Source organism: Primulina eburnea, chromosome 15 (genome assembly GCF_022965805.1).
Source record: "Primulina eburnea isolate SZY01 chromosome 15, ASM2296580v1, whole genome shotgun sequence".
NCBI lineage: Eukaryota > Viridiplantae > Streptophyta > Magnoliopsida > Lamiales > Gesneriaceae > Primulina > Primulina eburnea.
Window position 1 is genome coordinate 32,426,268 of NC_133115.1, and position 22,410 is coordinate 32,448,677.

The 22,410-nt window shown below is 35.1% G+C and overlaps 4 protein-coding genes across 5 annotated transcripts; 2 read left to right on the plus strand and 2 right to left on the minus strand.

Moving 5' to 3' along the window:
• Window positions 1–1,057: 1,057 nt before the first annotated feature.
• Window positions 1,058–6,175, plus strand: LOC140813552 (ankyrin repeat protein SKIP35-like). Its single transcript, XM_073172109.1, has 4 exons — window positions 1,058–1,183; window positions 1,353–2,363; window positions 3,879–4,311; window positions 5,095–6,175. Exons 2-4 carry the CDS (start codon window positions 1,663–1,665, stop codon window positions 5,989–5,991), a joined length of 2,031 nt encoding a protein of 676 aa, XP_073028210.1. The 5' UTR covers window positions 1,058–1,183; window positions 1,353–1,662; the 3' UTR covers window positions 5,992–6,175.
• A 1,552-nt stretch (window positions 6,176–7,727) lies between these two features.
• Window positions 7,728–8,069, minus strand: LOC140815652 (protein AUXIN-REGULATED GENE INVOLVED IN ORGAN SIZE-like). Its single transcript, XM_073174727.1, has one exon. The coding sequence runs from the start codon at window positions 8,067–8,069 to the stop codon at window positions 7,728–7,730; it is 342 nt and encodes a 113-aa protein (XP_073030828.1).
• Window positions 8,070–14,527: 6,458 nt separating this feature from the next.
• Window positions 14,528–17,093, plus strand: LOC140813612 (2-alkenal reductase (NADP(+)-dependent)-like). Its single transcript, XM_073172202.1, has 5 exons — window positions 14,528–14,875; window positions 15,363–15,540; window positions 15,971–16,137; window positions 16,229–16,311; window positions 16,514–17,093. Exons 1-5 carry the CDS (start codon window positions 14,645–14,647, stop codon window positions 16,890–16,892), a joined length of 1,038 nt encoding a protein of 345 aa, XP_073028303.1. The 5' UTR covers window positions 14,528–14,644; the 3' UTR covers window positions 16,893–17,093.
• Window positions 17,094–17,349: 256 nt separating this feature from the next.
• On the minus strand, window positions 17,350–21,890 carry LOC140813611 (uncharacterized). Of its 2 annotated transcripts, XR_012113987.1 has the most exons (4): window positions 21,456–21,890; window positions 20,034–21,375; window positions 18,651–18,792; window positions 17,350–17,814 (listed from the first exon to the last, which is right to left on the minus strand). XR_012113987.1 is itself a non-coding variant. In XM_073172201.1 (2 exons), exons 1-2 carry the CDS (start codon window positions 21,862–21,864, stop codon window positions 20,036–20,038), a joined length of 1,749 nt encoding a protein of 582 aa, XP_073028302.1. In that variant the 5' UTR covers window positions 21,865–21,890; the 3' UTR covers window positions 19,405–20,035. The 2 variants fall into 2 exon arrangements, 1 of the variants encoding a protein (XP_073028302.1); XM_073172201.1 differs by lacking the exons at window positions 17,350–17,814; window positions 18,651–18,792 and having other exon boundaries at window positions 19,405–21,375.
• Window positions 21,891–22,410: the final 520 nt, after the last annotated feature.

Consider the following 22,410-nt stretch of genomic DNA (forward strand, 5'->3'; position numbering starts at 1 on the left):
CACATGAAGACTAAGTCAATTGATCATGGACACATATCGTCTACAGTTGTGGAGGCACGTCCCCACCATGTTCTCAGATCATGATGAAGCCAAGACTTGGGCCACGTCCTCGCATAGTGGCCACTGTCCGATTATCAAGGATAGTCACGGGCCTTGACACCCTATAAATACTTCAAGTCGAGTTAAAATCAAGGAATTCAATTCATTCTCACAAAAAACCTTTATACTCATTTTCTTAAGCATTTATTTTCTTTTGTGTAAATACTTTACTTACTTGAGAATGGGAGTGATCACGTAGGAAAGGTTTCCGACGCGACGTCCCACTAACATTTTCTTGTTTGAGTGTGTACATATCACCTGATCCGAGCTAATCCTCTCAAATCAAGATTACTAACAAAAAAGACACCAACTCATTCAATTTTCAATAATATATAATGTAATGTGACCCATGTATAATTTGTTGCACACAATGATTGGAGTAGCCAGTTGGACGGCAACTTTCCTTTTCATCTTACGTCCAGATTCTTCCTCATTTTATTTTTATATTGTTGTCGTTATTTTGTCAATATTCCATCATCGTCGTTATTTTATTAGGTTAAGAATTAGTCGTTCGTTGATTGCTGAATACGAAGTAATGTTTTTCTCCTATTTACTCTTGAATTCATTACCAAATTATAAATTTATTCGTAAATTTGTACATTTTAGACTTGAGGTTGTGTGGGTTTTTATTTTAAAAGTGCACCACTTCTAACTTTTATTAAATTTTACATGAAGTTTTATTCAACTTTTATTTTTCATAAATAATTTGGATGCAATTTTCCTATCTTTCACTTTATCAAAAATGTTTGAACGTTAATTAAAAAAAAGGTAGGTTGTAAGATAGTTTCACAAATTTTTATACGTGAAACGAGTCAATCCTATCAATATTCACAATAAAAATTAATAATTTTAGCATAAAAAATAATTTTTTTTAATAAAAAACCAAAAAAAAATATCTGTCTAACATTATAAGAACGTTTGATATAAGCTTTTGTATTGAAAAAAAGTATAATAAATGGGTAAACGACGAAAAAAAAGAGAGAAAACAAAACAGGCAAGGCAAAGGGCCTTCTTCCACACAAAAGGCAACGACCCTCAATAGGTTCTTGCTTCTCTTCCCTCTCATCCGCTCATAATTATTCAGGTATGTCAATTTATCTATGTCTACATTTCTATGTTTTTGTTTTCCTTTTGTAATCTCTAGTAATTTTTAATTACGGTGATGTGTGTGGGATTGATTGGATTTCATCAATTGGTTGCGAGATTTTTTTAATGCAATTTTGTTGTTAATTTGGATGACCTGATGCCTGTAGGTTTTTGGTTGCTGGTGGATTGATCTTGGAAAAATTTGGAGATTCAGGGTTTTGGAGTTTCTCAGAATTTTTAGATAGGTGAATTCTATTTGGTGACTGTCAAATATTTCTGATTTGATGAAACGTTTGATAGTCTATAGGTGAGAAAATTGAAGGTTTGAATTTGGGAAAAAAATTTCAGAGCCAGATCAGCATGTGTTATCTGGGTTTGTTGGATAGTTCTCTCTGTGGCGGGGGGTTGAGGTTTCCTCTGTGCGTAGTCCAATGGTTGATGGTTGCATAAAGTTGATTTAGGATCGTGGAAGACAGGATGGCGCCAGAGAACGTTTTTGCTTTAGGAAGAGAAAGTGAGACTGCAAATGAAATAGGAAGTCAAGTCTTTGAAAGAGGGGATGAGATTAATATGGAAGAACCTCAGTGTTCTGAGAAAGTAACAGCGACGGAAATGGTAACTGCTGAGGCTGGATTCTCAAGCCAGAGCAACAAGAAGGAACATGGGGTGAGTAATTCAGTATTTAGTTCAGAGAAGGTGGAGGAAGGAAGGCACGCCAATGTGGTTTTCTCAAGGGAATCTCCTCTTCAAATTAAAGAAGATTTGGGTATGAATGCTTTTAGTTCAGGTGCAGAGAAACTTAAAGCCAGATTAGCTGCTACTGATTGTAAGAAAGGGAAAAACGAGAGGAAGCTCAGTCGACAGGATAGAATTGAGTTAGGTCGTGTGTTTCAAGGGGCTGTGAGTTCTTATAATTGGGAGATCGCGGAGAGTCTGATCTTGTTGGCGGATCCTCAGACTCTGAACGATGCGTTGTGCATTTCTTTGGACTCAATCTGGTTCTTGAGCACACGCCAAGAATTGTATGGAATCAATAAACTAATCAAGAATATAATTACCCATGGGGCTTATGATTTTACTCGAGCTGCACTTAGGACATCGTTTCTTGCTTCTTGTGTTTCTGCTTGCCAGAGCCGATCAATGAGCTTGGCAGACACGGTCACTGTGATGGCACAAAGGTAAAAACTTCTTTGTTTTATGTAATCATGTGAGCAAGATGAATTATTAATTATTTTCCAGCTATGGCAATTGGCATACAATCTTAATTGAATTTTTCGAGAGTTACATGCATATTCTTTACCTCGCAATTGAAGGCTAAAACATGCATATTCTTTACCTCGCAATTGGAAAGGGCTAAAACAGAAATTTGGTACTGTCGAGGGCTTGGGAACCAAAGGACAGTTCGAACTCTCCGTGAGCTCATCCGTAAAGAAGATCCCTCCCTTTTGAAAGAAGCTCTTGTACAATGAGAAGTGCATAGATCTTCATTTCCCCTAATAGCCTCTTTAATTTAGTGCCCATTTTTTAAGTGAACATATCTTTTGTCTCAGTTAAAATGCATATTTTCCAGTATTAAATATCTGTCATCGATTGAAGGTGGGACTAAGGCACGTGGGCCCCTTGGTCTGTGGCTTGAGGCAAGGTCATGTTTTATTGAATCGAGGATCTTGAAGCCTAAGATTTAAAATCTGGAAACATTATATACTTTAATAAAAAGCTATTGAACAATAAGAGACAAGTTGTTCATCTTGCACTAGCAGATATGAAAATATAATTAGACTGCATGTCATTCAGCCATTGGATTTGCAATCCGTAAATATATAACACATCAAGCATTAAGGTACATCAAGGTGAGTGATATAGGCTGTATCTAGGTGCTTTTTAATTGTTATTTTTTTATTATCATGGAGCAGATGAGGGACATACCACCAGCTGTAGTGTTGATCTCCATGATTCAAACTAGAACATAGGCTTTTTAATGTAAACAAAAGCGGAGAAAGAGAAAGAAAACTTATCAAAAAGTACCGTCTGAATAAATCTACATTCGTTTAGTATATATTTAAACTATGAACCTTGGACGTGGAATGCTTTTGAGTCCTGCTAATATACCTAGCTCTTTAATTTTCAAACACCTTCTGATGGACTCTAAATGTAATCTCCTCTGCTTAATGAGGATCCTTTGTGCTTATGAGGAATATACAGGTGTCCCTCATCCTGTCTTGTTGCTTTTAGTTACTTGTGCTTGCATGAAAAACCTTGATTCACCATTCCTATTAGGTGTGCCAAGGAATGCACTGCTACAAGGCTACACATCTCTGTGTACTATGCCTAAGCATGACCCTATTGTGCTTCTAGTCTTACATATGCTTGCATAATCAACCTTGATATCATGATTCCTATTAGCTGTGCTAAACAATGCACTTCTACTAGGCAACACATCATGTATACGGTGCCTAAGTATGCCTCTTTTATGCTTTTTACAATAATGGCTTAAACAATTAACTGAGCATTCTGGAGTCCATATGATGTGGCCAAAATGCAGTCGAGATCTTGGCTGCTTCCTCTAGCTTGTTGTGAAGTTGACGTACTTAATTTGTATGTTAGATGAGAATTAACACTCCCCATAACTTCTCCATACAGTTTGCAGGCATTTTTGCATGTGCTTTTAGAGATTTTTTCCTTCGTCCTATCAGGTTGCACGAAAGGCTGCAGGAATGTAATGGCGATGAAGTTTTGAAGGCAGAAGCTGGTGCCAAGGTTCAAAAGTTTACCGAATGGGCTCTTAAATGTATAAGTTTCCATTCTCGTTGCCAAGGAAATAGGGACAAGGTTGGTAGTAATGCCGCTGCCGGTATCCAGCTACAATTATCTGCTTTTAAGACCTTTCTCGAAATAACCGGCAACCATCTTACTGGGAAGGATTTTACCGAAGCATTTGACGCAGCTTGCTTTCCACTTACACTTTTCTCTAGCTCCTTTGATCCTGGTTGGGCCTCGGGTATATCAGCTACTGCAATCCGAGGATTATTAGGCATGCTGGTTGAGGGGGGTGCAGACAATGTTAACCAATGTTTTCTTGAGGCCTCACGTTTTGGGAGCACAGAGCTTGTTCGTATTTTGTTGCAGGTAATCTACTTGGTCTGTTTGTTTGAGAACTAGTATCATTAATATTAACTTGTGTCAAGCCTCTGGCCATTTTAAGATTGTGCCCCTGCAATTTTTCGCAACATGGAACATACCCCCTTCACTCTCAATCAAACTTGGTCAACTTGTATCCTGAGCCCAGTCATGTGCCTTTTGGGGTTTTAGTATATATAAAACATCGAGGGACTGCACCTAGCACCATTCAAGGTGAATGAAACGTGTATCAAGTGGCTAGGGAGAACTTGGCATGGTTGAGGTACCAAGTTTTCAAGGTCTTGAGTTCAATACTACCTTAAAGATGGGAATACTCTGTTGTATCTTTGGTCCTTTCTCATTAGCATTTTATGGTTTAAGTTTAAACTCACAGAGTCTATGGAGAACAGAAATTGCTGTTGTCATGCTGTATGAAAACGTAAAACCAAGGTAGTCATTTATAATATTTTCTTGTTGAAATCTGCCCGTCATTTGAGACTGATACGATGGAATTGAATTTTATGAGCTACGGGTTTTGATATAGTGCTCTGTTGACCAGCAATAGTTATAATAATTGTTTTTTAGAATGCTGCCCATGTTCATATAACATGATGTTAATTTTCCTTGTTTTATGCTTCAAAACGATGTCATTACCCTCATTTACTTTGCCTGTTCTACCCTAAGTTTTGAAGCAAGCCCTTGCATCATTTTTATCCTGCACTTGTCAGCTTTAACCTAAATAAAAATCTCTCACTTTATTTTAATTTGTTCTGATTTACTTTGGGGTGCTAGATTGCGCAAAGAAACAGCTTGGATGTGGATGTTGACCTGGCACTAGGTTTCGCTTCACATTATGGTAAAATTAGCACAATGGAGTGCCTAGTGCAGGAGGGTAATGCTATGGCTTTCTTGGGTCCACTGATGAGAGCTGCTGAGAGGGGTTGCATGCCAGTTGTCGAGTGGTTTGTTCAAAGGGACTGTCGTGATATGGAACTTTGTCTCGCCCTTACAGCTGCTATATCTTGTAATCAAATCAAGGCTGCTGCATATCTTCTTCCTCATGTTCCGCAGCACGTTCTTGCTGCCCTCAGCATTGAAATTCTCAAGGCTGCTGGCGAACGAAGCGGTGGCTCTCTTGACGGGGTTGCATTCCTCCTGCATTCAAATTTTTTAAGAGATCCTGCAGCTACTTATTCTGTTGCTGACAGCATTGCCAGCTCCAATGATGAGGCTATTGCTCCTGAGCTCAGGGCTTTTCTTCAAGAACATTGGTCCGAGGCAGCTTTCTTGGATGGACGGAGGCAAGGAGAAGTACATTTCTCCAACTTCGTGCGTATTTCGAATTGGGGTGAATCTCCAATATGTTTAAGGGATCTGCCAGGGCCCCTGAGGGTGGCGATAGCTTACCTGCCGCTTTATAGGGAGTGCATCAAGTCAAGAGGGTGCTTGCTATCACAAAGGCATCGGGGGCAGCTTGTAGAAGCTGCAAGAAGACTTGGAGGTGTGGTTCTAGACAAACCTGGCGATGGGAGAGAGTTGCTGGCCGTTTTGGAGCATCATCTTCCTCCATTTTGCTCAATGCCACCGGTCACGTGGCTTAGTAAGACAGGGTCCCATGAGTTCTTGAAAATCAATAGTCTCTTTCACTCGACTTCTCTTTCTCTCATGGTACAGATAATAATTGAATGAAGATTTTAGATCTTTGGTTGCCTGCACTTCGCTGATACTGAACATGCTTGAATGTGAGTAAAGAAAAGCTTATGCGATGACGTGACATGTATGCATATTGGCCGGTATAATCTTGCTTTTATATTTGAAATAAATGGTGAAAACGCAACAGTATTTTCTTATAATAATATGATTATAATACCAATACTGTTGCCAACCTTTTTTCCACTGAGGCTTTACATGACAATTTGTTGTCCAATATAAGTTCTTTCTGTCTTGCATGTGATGATGGTATACACAAAGAGGTAATTTAAATACTACTGTTTTCTAATCATATATTATATTTGACACTCCCACACACATATATAAATATGGGTTGAAAAATTATTTTTCTTTCATGATAATCTTTACTTGTCCAAAATTGAACTCCATTTTTTTATTCAACTAATATGTATGACCACCATCTTATATGTATTTGATTTTAACTATCATCACATTCCAACTGGCTCAATTTTATTTTTTATTTTTTTGAAAAAGCTTTAGACTCATTGAAAATGTCACATCCCTATTTGGATGCATCTCTTGCCAATAGAGAATATTTGAAGATAGGGATGTAAACGATCCAAATCAAATCAAATAGTATCAGGCTTGAGCTTGGTTTGTTTAAAATTTTTTGAGGCTCGAGCTCGATTCGAGCTTCTATTATCAGGCTCGAGCTCGGTTTGTATTGAAATTACTGAGCTCGAGAAAGCTCGAGCTCGGCTCGTTAAAAGCTCGTTTAGCATGTTAATCAAGCCAGACTCGAGCTTGATTCATTAATAGCTCGTTTAACATGTTTGACAAGCCTGGCTTGAGCTCGTCTCATTTTCGAACTCGATAAGCATAGAATGGAGCTCGAGTTTGAGTTTGAATCGAACTTGTTGAAAATTAAATATATCTATAAACTAATTTTAAATCAGACAAAATTGTAAATTCATTCATAAATAACCAAAACGACACAAATAAGAGCTAAAAAAACCATAAATCAGTATATTATTGAACATTCCAAAATCATGTTTGCGAGCCACCTAAACGAGCCGAGCTCGTGCTCGAGCTCGCGAGCCTATTATCGAACATGTTTGCGAGCTCACGAGCCGAATATCTTTAGGCTTGAACTTGGTTTGATTAAATTTTCGAGCTTAAAAATCGAGTTTGGGCTTGATTTGATATGATTAACAAACAAACTCAAACGAGCTTCTCATCGAGCCGAGCTTCGAATAGCTCGCAAACAGTTTGGTTCATTTACATCTCTATTTGAAGAAGCCCCCGATGTTAGGCAAAAACTTGTGTGAGATGGTCTCACGGGTCGTATTTGTGAGACGGATCTCTTATTTGGATCACCCATGAAAAAGTATTACTTTTTATGCTAAGAGTATTACTTTTTATTATGAATATGGGTAGGGTTGACCCGTCTCACGGATTATGACCCGTGAGACGGTCTCACATGAGACTCACTCCCGATGTTATTTTTTGCCATCACTCAAATCTTGATTTATTTCATTCATTGTTTGACAAATTATTGCATCTACACTCCAGTTATTTCGAACCAAGATAAACAAAGCAACATATCATCTGAAAAAAAACAAGAAAAGAACCAGTATGGTGACAATATGCAGGTCAGATCACGTGATCAATTGCCATAGCAAGAAATAAACTAAAGAACCATGAAGAAATCAATGTGGCAATGGTAGATTCTCAAATTTTTTGCTATATGGTTACTAGACATATCTATAAGTGACCTCTCGGACATTAGATGGCATGAAAGCCAAGACCATAAGTACGGCTAAAATGCATATGGGCAGCAGAAGCAGCATGAATGGCGGGGGAGGAAGTGGTGGAAGTATGAGCGGCAATATCAGCAACGACGCTGTAAGGCAAACCAGCAGAAACAATGGTTTGAGTGTGAAATAACGGGACATCCTCGAGCCATATTGGCTGCTGCTCTTCCTCAAAGGATTCGGAGCTTGATTCTTGATAATGCTGTTCAAGTAAGGATCTTGAAGATTGATGAAACCTTTAGACAATCCCTTGTTCTTCGTTTTCGCCTCTTGTCCACTCATTTGTGTAAATACAATCACTTAGCAAATTCTTGAGATCAATTGACTATATTCTTGGAAAGTAGGATTAAATAATATCGAGAGTTGGACAATGAATTCAAGATCTCTTTATGCCGCGGAAGAACCTCAAGTTTCACTCAGTGCAGCACAAGTTTTGGCTGAGACCATAGCTCATCCCCCAAGAATCAAATCCAACTGCCATAGAAGATCATCCAGCATCATCAGATTCAGTTAGCAGAGAAGTGAACAAATCTTTTAATACGTCAAGGGCCTGATCTGTCGGGGCCAAATTTAAAGGCTAGAGAACAATTGGCATAATTTCTAATTTTTTTCACACAAAAAAAAAAAAAAAAAAAACTAGATCCAGATACAATCTTAGCACAAGATTATGACCAAATTAAATCCATCAGATTCTCTACAAAAAAGGGTAAAAGCCAAAATAATCAAACCAAGCATCGCAAGATATAGGTAAATTATACAGAAAACTTGTACGAAAAAATTCAAAAAAGAAAAGTGATATAAAAAAGCTCAAAGTATGTATATATAAATACACACCTATAATGTTTCTGTAATGTTTCTGAATCCCTTCCAGAAAACCAAGCTAATCCCAAAAAATGCACCAAGAAACACAAAATACTCTTTCTTTTCAGGTCAAAAATCTCTGATATCTTTTTGCCCCTCAAGATTATAAATAATCTCACGCTTGATCTTTGTAAGGATGGATGGAGAAGGATAACAAGAAAACCAAAACCCAATACAAAATATTTTCAGTTCTGCGCTGTCTTTGTACAGGGAATGGAGTTTTGATGCAGAAGATTTAGCCGAAAACAAAAAGTAATGGAACGACAACGAAAAATGCAGAGTATTACTATGTTTATACGGGAGTTTGGTGAACCTGCCTTCATTTTATAAATATAACTTAATATTTATATGGTTGTGGGGAATGTAGTTCGTATATGGATAAGTGATCATGATTCATCGTTCAACACAAATTTAATAATAAGATCGACAAGATTACATAATCTCATTTATTCATTTCTTATATATTAATATCTAAAGATAAATTTGCAACGACATAAATCTCTGAATTTAATATTAGATTATTACAAGAAAATCGGCTTTTAAGCCATGTAGTAAAAAAAAAAACCAATGTTTTCAAATACTCATTTCAATCTCACATTAAAGTTTTAATATATGTATATATATGATCATAATCCAAATAATCATGATCCAACATGTTAATACTATATATAAAAAAATTATATAGGTATGTATATTTTGAATGATATTTAAGATGGCATGACTTGTCACATGTGTTTGTGTGAAAGGAGAAAGATTTTTAAAAAAGAAAGGGGTTAAATTCAGTGAATGAACAACTTAAAGTCCAAGTGGGAGGCTTTATGATTTTGAATTTGAAGACCAAGGTGCTTCACCTCTGGACATTCTTTCTTTGCCTACTTCTTTTTTTTTTGCCCTATTTTTATGGTAATCGCTGCATATTTCACGCAAATTGGAAAAAAAAAAAAGAAGTTAATTTCAAATTTAAAATTTTAATTACAGAAACACCGATAAAAACTTGTGTGAGTCGATCTCATGGGTCGTATTTTGTGAAACGGATCTCTTATTCGGATCATCCATGAAAAATATTACTTTTTTATGCTAAAATTATTATTTTTTATTGTGAATATCGATATGGTTGATTTTTCTCACAAATAAAGATTTGTGAGACCGTATCACAAAAAACCTACCACTAAAAAGTAATGATTTGTCTAAATATTCGGTTCGGTGCATTATGCCATTTAATATGAATTTTGGTAATTCTGAAACACGTAATTCATTGGCCAAACTAATTCTGAAACACGTAATTCATTGGCCAAACCGAACCTGAATCACGCAACTTTTGTCGCTCGTTTATGTCGTATTACTCTTTGTGTGAGTGTTTATTGGTGTAGTTTAGATATACGGTAAAACATCCGTAAATAAATATTACAATAATTAATTATTTATCTAATATAATATTTTTTTTTTCGGTTTCGACTTGAACCAACTTAGATTAATCATTTGGATATTAATAGATGAGTATATCTCTTGTAAAACGTTGTCACAAATCTTTATCTATGACATGAATCAATCCTACCGATATTCACAATAAAAAATAATAATCTTAGGCTATGTTTGATATGTGTGATGTGATAAATAAATGATTAGTAATTAGATAGATTATAAAATGAAATATATAGATAAATAATATGGTGAGATAAAATATATGATGTTTGGAATAATTTTAACACTATAGATTAATTTTGTGTTTAGCATGAAATGATTAAAGTATCCCCACAATATACATTAAAATTACCTAACCTATATAATAAATAATTAATAATAGTAATAAGAAATTAATAAGTACGCAATTTTAAAAAAAATATTAAAAATTCATTTTTTATTAATTTGTAAACTTTATTTTTTATTATATTTTTATTATTCCCATGAATTATAATGATATTATTAATTTAATCAATAATTTAAATCCTATCATTTCTTTCTATTTTATAATTAATATAATTGTATATATTATTATTAATTTAACTCTTACTAACCATTATTTTTATTAATCAATAATTTAATTTCTATAGTTTCTTTCTATTTTATAATTAAGAAATAAGGGGAGAAAAATATAATTTGTTGAGTTTTGATAGGCTATCACACTTGATTTGTTAGATTAATAATCAAATAGTTATCCACAAAATTGGATTTTAAACCAGGTCAAAATGATTATTAAAATATCTTAAAATTTTAACCAAATATTAGATAAGTGTTTGACTATCATCTATCATTGTTTAATTCACTCAACCAAACACACCCTTAACATAAAAAGTACTATTTTTTTTTTGAATGACCCAAATAAGATATATGTCTCACAAAATACGACCCGTGAGACCGTCTCACATAATTTTTTGTCTAATAAGATAGTAATTTTTTGGAATACTCTATGAATATGTGATATGCTCGATACTATATATACTGTTATTTATTAAAACAATGAATATCGAGATGTTAGTGAAACATGATTTTTTTATAAAATTTAATTTATGAATTTGAAAAAAATTATCTTTAAAATAATAAATAATAATTTATCGATAAATTAATGTCTCTCTAAATTAATAAAAATTCATCGTATCCGATGGTTATTTCTATATATACGAAGTATTTCACCGATGTAGGATAGAAATTAAAACATCAAATATAAATTTATTATTTTGAAAAAAAAATTATTTGTTTTGTCAGATTTACAAATTCGTTAAAACTATAACTTAAATTTTGGTTGAATTAATTTGTAAAAATGTTTATTGGTACAAAATTTCAAAAAGTACCCCTTCATATATATTCTTTTATATTTAACGAGTTTGGTGTTATTTTGAGAACTTACATTATGACGCAATTTCTATTAATAAAAATTGTGCCACCAATTTAATTTAGGCAAAAATTTATGTGAGACGGTCTCACAGATCGCATTTCGTGAGATGGATATTTTATAAAATATATTACTTTTTATGCTACGAGTATTACCTTTTATTGTGAATATTGGTATGGTTGACTCGTCTCACAGATAATGATTCATGAGACTGTTTCACACTGAGACATACTCTTTAATTTATTACTATTATTTTTAAACAAATGCATGTATTAGCTTTGATTTGACCAACAAAAAATGAATTTTTATATTATTGATTGCATATATTTGTATATAAGTTTAAATAAAATTTTCGGCATCATAAGTACATATCATTTTATCAAAATATATAATTATAGTAACAATATATCTCATATATTTTAACCACATGACAATATAAAACATCAAGTATATAACAAGTACTCCACCCATTTTCATTTTAATTCAACTCTCAATTTTAAAAAATTCGATAACTTCATGAATCAAGTTGCCGTAAATATCCCCATCTCCGAACTCGCCGGCCATGCATGTAAATCGTACAAAGGGATTTCTAAAACTATTATTAAACTCGTACTTTTCAAGACCTACTTGTTAAGTGCGTGATTAAATTAACAAGTGGTTGTAAGTTAGCCAAATCACACCACCCATTATTCAAATTTGTAATCAGTACTCACCAATCACTCTGCAAATTAAGAATCATCCTTTCGTTCTCGATTTAGAGTGTATACGATCGTGCACGAAAAAGTTTACAGAAACTCGAATTTATAGAACAATCGAATCGACGACTCCTTATAACGAACATATTTATGCTTAATATCATTATAAGTTGATAGATATGTGCAATTAACAAGTTAATAATCATTGTTACCAATATATATGTTTGTATATTGTAAGAGAGTTTGATTAATTTAAGGAGGAAGCACAGGCAAGTTGTATGCATGCAAAGGGGCAAGTAGCAAATATACAAAGGCAAAAGGTTAGTGAAGTGAATTAATTAGTATTAGAATTGTGTGTTCTCCCATTTGTTTGTACATTATGCCCCTTCACCAACTGGAACAAATATCATATATTGGCTCTGTTATCAATTACACACACTGTCATTTTTTAAATAAAAAAAATTGTTCCAATTGCCATACTTTCAGCACAACTAGTCAATATATAAATATCACTAATTTTACATAATTATAATTAGCTTGTGTGAGGATAGATTAATCCAAATTGTTGCTATATTTAATTTGGTCTTAAGTTACATGATCAAGGGGATAGACATTGACATGTTTTTTCATTCTGGTGAATAAACATCATCGCCTCGAATTTAAACGGGGTCGTCGGAATTTATTTATTTATTTTTTTGGGTGGGGTGGGGAGAGATGAGATATGAGAAGCTTAAATTTTTGGATGCACTATGTGATTGAAGTTTTCATGTTTGTATATTTACATGGAGGAAGGAAAAATATGTAAAGACAGAAGGGGAAAGAGAATTAATTATTTGGTTAAAATGAAAAATATTGTAACGCCAATGGAAAGAATTGGCAGAAAGTCGTCATTTTCCTCTTTATTTTTGGGGGAAATGTGAAAGAGCTGAGTATCCCACATGGGGAATTAATCATACTCAAGAACAGTTAATAATAAGGTTCTCAGAGCAGATGGTCGCCGAGCTCAGTAACGTGAGCCTGTAACCCAAGTGGGGGCATTGGGATGATTGGACGTTGGTCTAATCCAGCTGTTCGGCCCAAAGGTTGCGACGTTCTGGCCCGCCCATTCCAAGCGGAGAGTCTGAGCAATGCGGTCCACACGAAGGTATGGGTCTCGATGTTCCTAGAGTGGAGGGCATAGCGTCAGGCTGGTTTCACAGAGCAGCGATAACCTCCCGCTCTCTGCAGTGGAAGGATAACGGGCCGGTGCAACCTTGGGCCGCTAAAGGGCAGATGGACTGGCCCCAATTGAACAATCATACCTTTTGCTTTTTTTCCTAATTTAGATTTTTAATTATTAATAACTTAAAATTACATATATTCTCCTATTTTATCCATAAAATTTATATATACTTGTTCTTGCCTATTGTTCCTTATTTACTTACATATTGAACAAAAAATTTATCAAACACAATTAAAAATTAAACAATCTGATAATTAAAAATATAATTATGGCAATAAATACTGAAATATAATTATGTAACCTAGCTAAGATTTATGTGGGAAATTTAAAAATAATAAATAAAACTCTTTATAACAATAAACAAAAAATTCCGCATTTTAATTTTAATTCTAAAACGAAAATCGAACCAACTAATTAAAGAATAAAAATTATATAAGTATATATTATCAACAAATTAAATTTAAGATTTATAAAACATAGTTATGACACTAACTACAACATGATTAATTAACTTGAAATGCAAGTGTAAAATTAAAAAAAAAAATCCCAAATAAAATTCTTGGAAAATAAATATTTTAAATTTTAAATTTCACCATTTCAATTAATGAATTAGAAAATTAAGTTTAATCGATTCCCAGTCATTTTCCTCATATTGATATGTGTGAATCAATCATTGAGTGTATCTTGAATTTGATTATATACCAATTTATATAAATTATTTATTTAAAAATTGTTAAAATTAACAATTTGGGTTATCCATGAAAACTTGTGTGAGACGGTTTCACGGATCGAATTTGTGAGACGGATCTCTTATTTGGGTTATCAATGAAAAAGTATAATTTTTTATGCTAAGAGTATTACTTTTTATTGTGAATATGGGTAGGGTTGACTCATCTCACAGATTAGTATCCGTGAGACGATCTCACATGAGACTCACTCTTTTTAAATATTCTCGTGTCGTTGAAGTATTATTGGTGAATCTTGTCGTATAATATTTGTTCAGTATATTACATAATTAACGTGTATGCATGCTATCCAGTGGAAGATTTACCCAATAACCCACGAAAGTGAGCTGTCGCAAAAATAAAAAATAAAAAATAAATAAAACGAGAACCATATGATTCAGCGTAAAGCCATAATATTATCACGAGGAGGAATTGGAAAAAAGGCCGAAATAAGAAGGAAACCGAAGCCACGACAACAAACGCTTCCGTCAGCAAAGCGACGGAGAAAACCAGAAACAGGACCAATGGGGGAGGAGGTTGTGAGCAACAAGATGATCGTGTTGAAAGATTACGTGAAGGGTTTTCCGAAGGAGTCTGATATGTTTCTGAAAACCTCGGTTATCAAACTCAGAGTCCCGGATGGCTGCGACAACTCCATTTTGGTGAAGAATCTCTACTTGTCTTGCGACCCTTACATGCGCACACGCATGCGCAAAATGGAGGGGAGCTATGTCGAGTCCTTTGTGCCAGGCTCTGTAAGTAGTTTACAGTTTTGGAATCTCGTTTTATTCGAGACTGGAAAAAATAATCTACGGCGAGCCCTCAAATTAGAAATTTATCATGATTTTAGTTTGAGACACCACTTGAGTCAAAATCTCATCTTTCACATCGAACATTGTCTAAGAGTGCTGTTTATTTGTATGACAGATGTGATAAGATTCTAGAATGCGATGAAGTTTTCATTGTTTTGATTTCGTTGTGATGGACGAAATCGAACTCGGCGATTTTGGTTTGTATAACTTTTTGCAATCGATTAAAATGACATAGAAAGCTACGGACCACGTTTTTAATGAAGGAAAATATTGGAGCTGCGAATAACTATGAAAGTGCTTTAAACTGGTTACTATGTTGGACACCCTTTGATTTGAATGATCATTCCACTTTTGATAACATCTCATCTCACGCGTCAACCGGTGCTTTAGATTTTTAAATATTAGTGCTGATATTTTCTCTGAAATGCAGCCAATGATGGGATATGGAGTAAGCAAAGTTGTGGATTCTACTAATCCCAATTTCAAGAATGGTGACCTGATTTGGGGCATGACAGGCTGGGAGGAGTATAGCCTCATCAAATCTACGGAGGGACTTTATAAGATTCAGCATACAGATGTACCACTATCTTATTATACCGGAATCCTCAGTATGTAACCCTGGCTCATCGATACAACATCATTTGGATGGTGTGTGTTGACTTGATTACTTGAACTCGAATTGCTTTGAGCGATGAAAACTACAAAATAAACCGTCGAATAGAAGTATGAATCATTTCATGCTCAATCTTTCAGGTTAAGCTTGTTACATAAGTTTGTTTTGGAAAAGAAGTCCACAAAGCTCCATTGATGAATATAGGATCTCTGATAGATGAGCTATACCAAAGAATGAATGAAACTTTCTAAACTCGAAAAATATATTGATATACCTTTCTGGATACTGTGCCAATGGTTTAGGTACACAAAGAATTTAATGTACAACTGGATTATGATTTTAAATGAGACTAATTGATTAAATTAAAACTTAAATACTGATTCTCCCTTCTTTCTGTTTATTCAGTATATTTCTCTTTTACTTAGGCATGCCTGGAACTACTGCTTACTGTGGTTTTTATGAGGTCTGCTCTCCCAAAAAGGGAGAGACCGTGTTCATTTCCGCTGCATCTGGAGCTGTTGGTCAACTTGTCGGACAATTTGCAAAGTTGTTTGGGTGCTATGTTGTTGGAAGTGCAGGAACCAAAGATAAGGTAATTGACGTCCTCAAATACACTCTTCTTTACACCACGCTTTGCGGTACTTGTTATTTGCTTGATTATGATGATATTTATTTTGTTGAAGGTGGAACTTTTGAAGAACAAATTTTGTTTTGACGATGCTTTCAACTATAAAGAAGAACCCGATTTGAATGCAGCGTTAAAAAGGTGAAAATTTTACCTTCGTATTGCCATAATCTAGTGTGATAAACTATGGTACGTAATGTCACTTGTATCCGAAAAGCAGCTTTTTCTTGAATTTTACACACGCATTTAATCTTTTTTCTTTTCCCACATGTATCATTCCCTTTTCATTGTATGTTATTTCTCATCGTATGTGCCATATGTTGGATGCTGTTACAATGATTAGGTACTTCCCCGATGGAATTGATATATACTTTGAAAATGTCGGTGGAAACATGCTCGACGCAGTGCTCCTTAACATGAAAATGAAGGGTCGAATTGCTGTTTGTGGGATGATTTCACAATACAACCTCGAGGAGCCAGAAGGTGTGAAGAACTTGTTCTGCTTGGTGACAAAACGAATTCGTATGGAAGGATTTATTGTATTCGACTACTATCACCTCTATCCAAAGTATTTGGAGATGGTTTTGCCCCTCATGAAACAAGGAAAGATTACGTACGTTGAAGACATAGCCGAAGGCCTAGAGAACGCACCAAACGCCCTCATAGGGCTCTTCTCTGGTCGCAACGTTGGAAAGCAAGTCGTGGTTGTCGCTCGTGAGTAGGGTAGTTATGTTCAAAAGAATTTTTTTATCATATATACCTGAGTTTGCTTGATTGTAATAATTCCATCAACATGGCTACAGATGTAATATTTCAGTCATGTTAACCTTTTTCTTCCATTTCGAAACAAATTATCCTGTGACAATGGGGATATTGCTGCCTTATTCTTTGACTTAGTACGAAAAACAAGTATCAAAAAACAAGTATCATGCAGTGAAGCCAATAATAGTTTAGTTTCTAGAACAGTAGTGCTTCTTGATAATCACTTATTATATATTTATCTTACCAAGTGAAACATTACTTGTTTACTTGGCGTTCTCGCCTATTGCATACACTCACGTTTGGAAACATATATCTTCAGTCACTTTTCGTTCTTTTCTCAAATTTATTTTGCAGCAACGGATAGCTGGTAAAATTCTAAACTGTAGATGCGAATTCTGCGTGACGTAGATGCATGCACACAGAATGCTTCTTTTATTTCTTCCATTCAAGATTAAGAATTTGAAATTCGATACATTCTTGAGTCACAGAGTCTATATCGAGCCTAATCGATACGATAATAATAGATTATCGTGTATGAATAATTATTACTCATTGTACTTCCCGCAGCAACAAAAAGCTTTGTGGTAGTGAAAGCGGAAAGCAAAGAGCTGGAATGTGTTGGAACCATCGAACTCACAGTCTGCAATGCCTACCGTTCGTTTCGCGCTCTTTCCTCTGAAAACTGTGAGGCATTTTCCAGTGCTACCCGAGACCCAGAATCTGAATTCACGATGGTTCAAATGTGGGGGCGGGGTGATTGATTTCCAGTCTGCATCAGCTAAGTACTTTAGTGATTTAAGTGCTTGGAGTCTCACTTGACCATGCTTGTCCAATGTGAGGTAGCTACCCCCATCCGAGCATTTGTCCATGTAGTTCCTAAATCTGCTTAGTTTTACAACAAGATAAAGTTTATACCTTTTGAAATTTCAAACAAACATTGAGGACCTGGATATATTGCAGCAGGTGAAATTCCAACTCGTGTAGATTTCTGCTCGACTGGAAGTCTCTAATTGTAATAGTGATTCGATCTGGAATTCGTTTTTATTTGGGACTAATGTGTTTGGCTCATGATGGTGGATCCGGTACATCCATGTATGTTATGGAATAGGATTCTCATTGAATAATTCATTGTACTTAATCTGATGGATTATCTGATAGAGATGAAACATAGTGTTCATACATAATTTCTTTAAATTCTTGAAGCATCACAAATTATAGATCTCCAAGAATTTGAAGTGTGCAACGTAGTGGATTACTCGAGTAATATTCTATTGTAAACAAAGAAAATTTGAATCCATTCAAAGTCAGAACGAGCTTGCAAACCAGTTCAAAACCGGTTCACATCGGGTGCTGCTTCGCTACAGAGTACAGAGAGTATGTCAATTTCTGATCTGAATTATTTTCCATCAATATCCATGTATCAACCCATTTTTTGTGACTTGCCATTTCAAATTTAGGAGCAGCAATGTAGAATACTTTTTCTACAGTGCTCGTGTAATATAAAAATAAAGGTACTTGATGGTTCAAATACATTATATATTTGAATGACTTGTAAATGAAATTTTCACAAAAATTTAATTGACTGTGTCAAGATATACTTGAAAAGGTGATGTAAAATTGTGCCTTGGTGATATGATAGAGGTGCTCTAAAATATTTGATCACGCTCCGAGGTTAACCTAAAAAGGTAGCTAAAATGCAATGAACATTCTTTGATTACCTGTGGTATCCGGATGCTGAGCCTGATGTTGACTCCCACCCAAAATATGAGTTATTATTCATGGACCCGCCGCTGCCTATAATATTTGGCACCGAGTAAACACCTCTGTCATCCAAGCTCACATATTCAGATTGTAAAGAACCTGCAATAAGGGTGTTGTCGTATGCGGTCATATGAGGATATGTTTCACTTGGAGGACATCTATCTTCATCGCAAGCCGAGCATTGCTTGCAAAGACGATCACTCTTCATATGTACTGTACCATCAACAATGGCCACTTGAATAGTAATAAGCACGATAACTATTAATCGCAGGAAAACACTGTGGTGATTCATGACAACTTGTTTTAACTGATCTGTTGGTCAATCATATGGCCAACTGTATTATTTATATATGATGCATTCTTGATCTTGGTTTTATCGATTCATTGGATGTTTGTGGATTTGTATTTTATAAATAGGTCCATGGCCAGAGTTATATATGGCTGGCTATTTGTCTTTATTCAGGACATTGAAGTTGACTACATTGAGATGCAATATATCTTGTCCTGATATCACAAGAAAGATACTTACCTATGATATATGATCAAGTTGTCTGTCAGCCTGTTTCAAAGTTCTAAGCAGCAGCAATAATTTTTAAGTTTGAAGTGTGTTTATCTGTTCGTTTTTTCTTAGATTCCAGACTGCATTTACATGTATCAAGTCTCAATAATCCATGTAAGACTCTAATCTCATCCAGATATTGATGTAATCTGGGACACCTGTTATGAACCCAACCCATATAATCCAACAATATACGTGTCTAGATCATATGTTTTTCCAGTTTAAATTTCCATTTTCTGGAACATCGACTAACTGATACACCATACAAGGCTAGTTGTTTTTCATATTTGGCTCTACAAATCCTGAGAATGGAATTGTTACTAATCATCATTTTATTTGGATCACATCTCAACAATACAGGATAATCCCCCATTCTCAGGCTCATTTTATTCCATCATGTTTCGCCATGCTACACAAGAAGATTGATTGCGGCACGAAACAAAGCACACCAAACTTTCAAAAGTTGAAAAAGAACTGCCCAATCTTTCCATGAACTTGCTACTCCACTTGCAAGCACAAACTGTCCTTATTGAACCCTCATGGCCTTTTTTTTGGGGATCGGTTTTATTCATACATAATAAAATAAAACTAAACAGAATGTGACTTATATCCTGCTTGACACTAGCCAGATAAGAGATGTTAGTTTACCGGAAACAATTGGTCTTTTATAGCTTTTCAACCCAACAAGTACAAGAAACAATTCGTCTCTTAAATTTTAAATTTGCAGTCCATAGAGAATGATAATTCAAACAAAGTAATGAAATTTCAAAAAGCAACTTACTTTTATTTGTAACTATTAGATCTTAAACAAGTAATATCATGGAAATAGGACCAATCTGAATCGCTGGACATAACTAGGTGACCACCCCCACTGGTGCATATGGACTCCGCACATGTATTAGGCCTATGCGGGGGCAACTTTTCCTTGCCTCTAACAGAAATGCAGGGTTCATATTCAAGAATAATAGGAGGAGAGAGATCACCGTCATTCCCCACATTTGTTGTCTCTTCATTTTCACCAGACGCAATCCCCGAAAAATGTCTCTTGGTGTCACTGTTAGCTCCGAGGTCATTTTCTATGTCCTCAACAAGCTTAGGAGGTGGCTTAGTCATCTGTTGAACACAGATCTGATCGACGCCAATCTCTTCATCTGACAAACAACGGCAGCAATCAAATTCATCTGCCTCAAGATTTCTGCTGCCAAATATTCCATCTTTCCATGATATCCTCATCTCCGACAGAGTCAAATTCTCTAAAGTAGAGTCAGAAATCCAAGAGGAAACAAAACCAACATCTTTCTCAGATGGGATTTTTGGTATCGAATCATTTTCAGACTGAAATAAAGAAAAATTATCAACCTCCACATTTGACCCTCCAACACACAAGTCTGAGTGTGAATCCGAGTTTGGAGTCTGAATGACATTTCTACTGCTTAACGAACCCATAGAAAATTCAGAATCATCATCTATAATAGCTTTGCCGCAAGAAGAATAAATAGGAGAAACAGCCAACAAGGACTCATCCACTTCATTGTTCCAAGGCCCCAAAAACTCCTGGAATTCAACAGGATAATGTGTAATAATACTGGTTTTCTTATCATTCCCCACATTACCTGTGCTAATACTAACATTGCAGCTAATAATATCATCCCAGACGGAATCTGATGCATCTCCACATAACGTAGATGGTGAAGAAGGCAAATCAAGTGCGGCTGAAGCATTATCATTTATCACTCTACGTTTGTCTAACATGTTTCTCGAATCATTTCCCTGATCTTCATGCCACCTTACTGAACCCTCCGAAAGCAGAGGAATTGAAGAATCCTGTGAGTCATTGATCTCATCCAATTCAATGTCAAAAAGATTAACCTTTTCACAGCCTCTAAGACTGCCTCTACGCCTGCATTTTCTCTTATCAGCGACACCCGATAGAAGGTGCCCATCGGCGTAACAAACAGGTGGCTCTGTTGACTGGGAAACAATCAACTTGTAGTCAGAAGGAAATTGGATATCTGGAGAGACTGAGGCCTCGACAGGAGGTGTTTTCACAGTAGGAGCTTCAAGATGATCAACTGTCCGTGAAAATGAATCCTGGAGCAGCCCATTTCTTTTGTCGTCAAATTCTACAAAATATAAAGCAGACCCATCAGCCAAAATGCACATAAAAAACCAGGTTTTTCGAATGGCTTCACGTGTGTATTACCTGAAGAAGTCTCTTGCGAATTATTCATTTTTGTCTGAAATTCTTTAGACTTTTTCTTCAAGTTATGCACGGAATTCACCTCAAAAGCAGAAGGCGTTGATCTTTGGCCACTTTTGGAGACTGGTTTTGGGCATCTTTTACCAGATTGCCACTCGGAGAGGCGATTAGGCTGGTTCTTCTTGGATTTCTGCAAAAAAGGTTTTCTGGGCAACGCGGCCTTTGATGCAACAGCTGAATCGTTGGGCGCATTGCTCGCTAATCTGGAGAAAAAATGGGGCCTTCTGCTTCTTGAATAAGAGAGGTTTAAGCTTTTCTTGGAATTGGATTCATTCATCGGAACTAGTCCATTGAGATCTTGGAGAGGACTCCTCTCACTATTCCTTTTCTCCATTTTCTTCTGATCTGACATGAAGCTAGAGCAATTCGTACACCCTACCGTTGATTTCACAAAAGTGATGCTGTATGCGCACATGGTTTCAATTTAAAGAAACTTTTTTATTTAAATTTAAAAATACAAATCAAGTCAACTTTATAAAATTAAATTCCATTTCGATTTTATTTATAAAAAATATTGATTTTTATACCAAAAATAGGATTAACTCAGTCTAAAAAATATCAATATATGACATCGTTTAACAAGATACTTACTCCTTAAAAAATAAATTTTATTACAAAATATTTATTTGATTTATTTATCATTAATAAGATCAAAATATATTATACTAATTATTTTAAAAATAAAAGGAGTGTGCCTAGTTTACTAGCATATTAATTAATTAAATAAATAAAAGCATGCATAATTGTATATGAAAAAAATAATATATTAAAAATATTTATAAATGTGTTAAAACACCACTTTAAAATCCGGTCAGCTCTTTTAAGTTTTAATTAATGATATTCTAATCTTAGATTTAGCCACCCATCATAATTAAAATTTTAAATTTAACAATTTCAA

Bases quoted from the DNA above. Each gene is read 5' to 3' on its own strand.
- LOC140813612 (XM_073172202.1), top strand. From the start codon at position 14,645: ATGGGGGAGGAGGTTGTGAGCAACAAGATGATCGTGTTGAAAGATTAC. The intron at 14,876-15,362 runs GTAAGTAGTTTA...TCTGAAATGCAG, and splicing joins AGTCCTTTGTGCCAGGCTCT to CCAATGATGGGATATGGAGT. The intron at 16,312-16,513 runs GTGAAAATTTTA...TACAATGATTAG, and splicing joins TTGAATGCAGCGTTAAAAAG to GTACTTCCCCGATGGAATTG.
- LOC140815652 (XM_073174727.1), bottom strand. From the start codon at position 8,069: ATGAGTGGACAAGAGGCGAAAACGAAGAACAAGGGATTGTCTAAAGGT.
- LOC140813552 (XM_073172109.1), top strand. From the start codon at position 1,663: ATGGCGCCAGAGAACGTTTTTGCTTTAGGAAGAGAAAGTGAGACTGCA. The intron at 2,364-3,878 runs GTAAAAACTTCT...TCGTCCTATCAG, and splicing joins GTCACTGTGATGGCACAAAG to GTTGCACGAAAGGCTGCAGG. The intron at 4,312-5,094 runs GTAATCTACTTG...TTGGGGTGCTAG, and splicing joins TTGTTCGTATTTTGTTGCAG to ATTGCGCAAAGAAACAGCTT.
- LOC140813611 (XM_073172201.1), bottom strand. From the start codon at position 21,864: ATGTCAGATCAGAAGAAAATGGAGAAAAGGAATAGTGAGAGGAGTCCT. The intron at 21,376-21,455 runs GTAATACACACG...TATATTTTGTAG, and splicing joins TTCGCAAGAGACTTCTTCAG to AATTTGACGACAAAAGAAAT.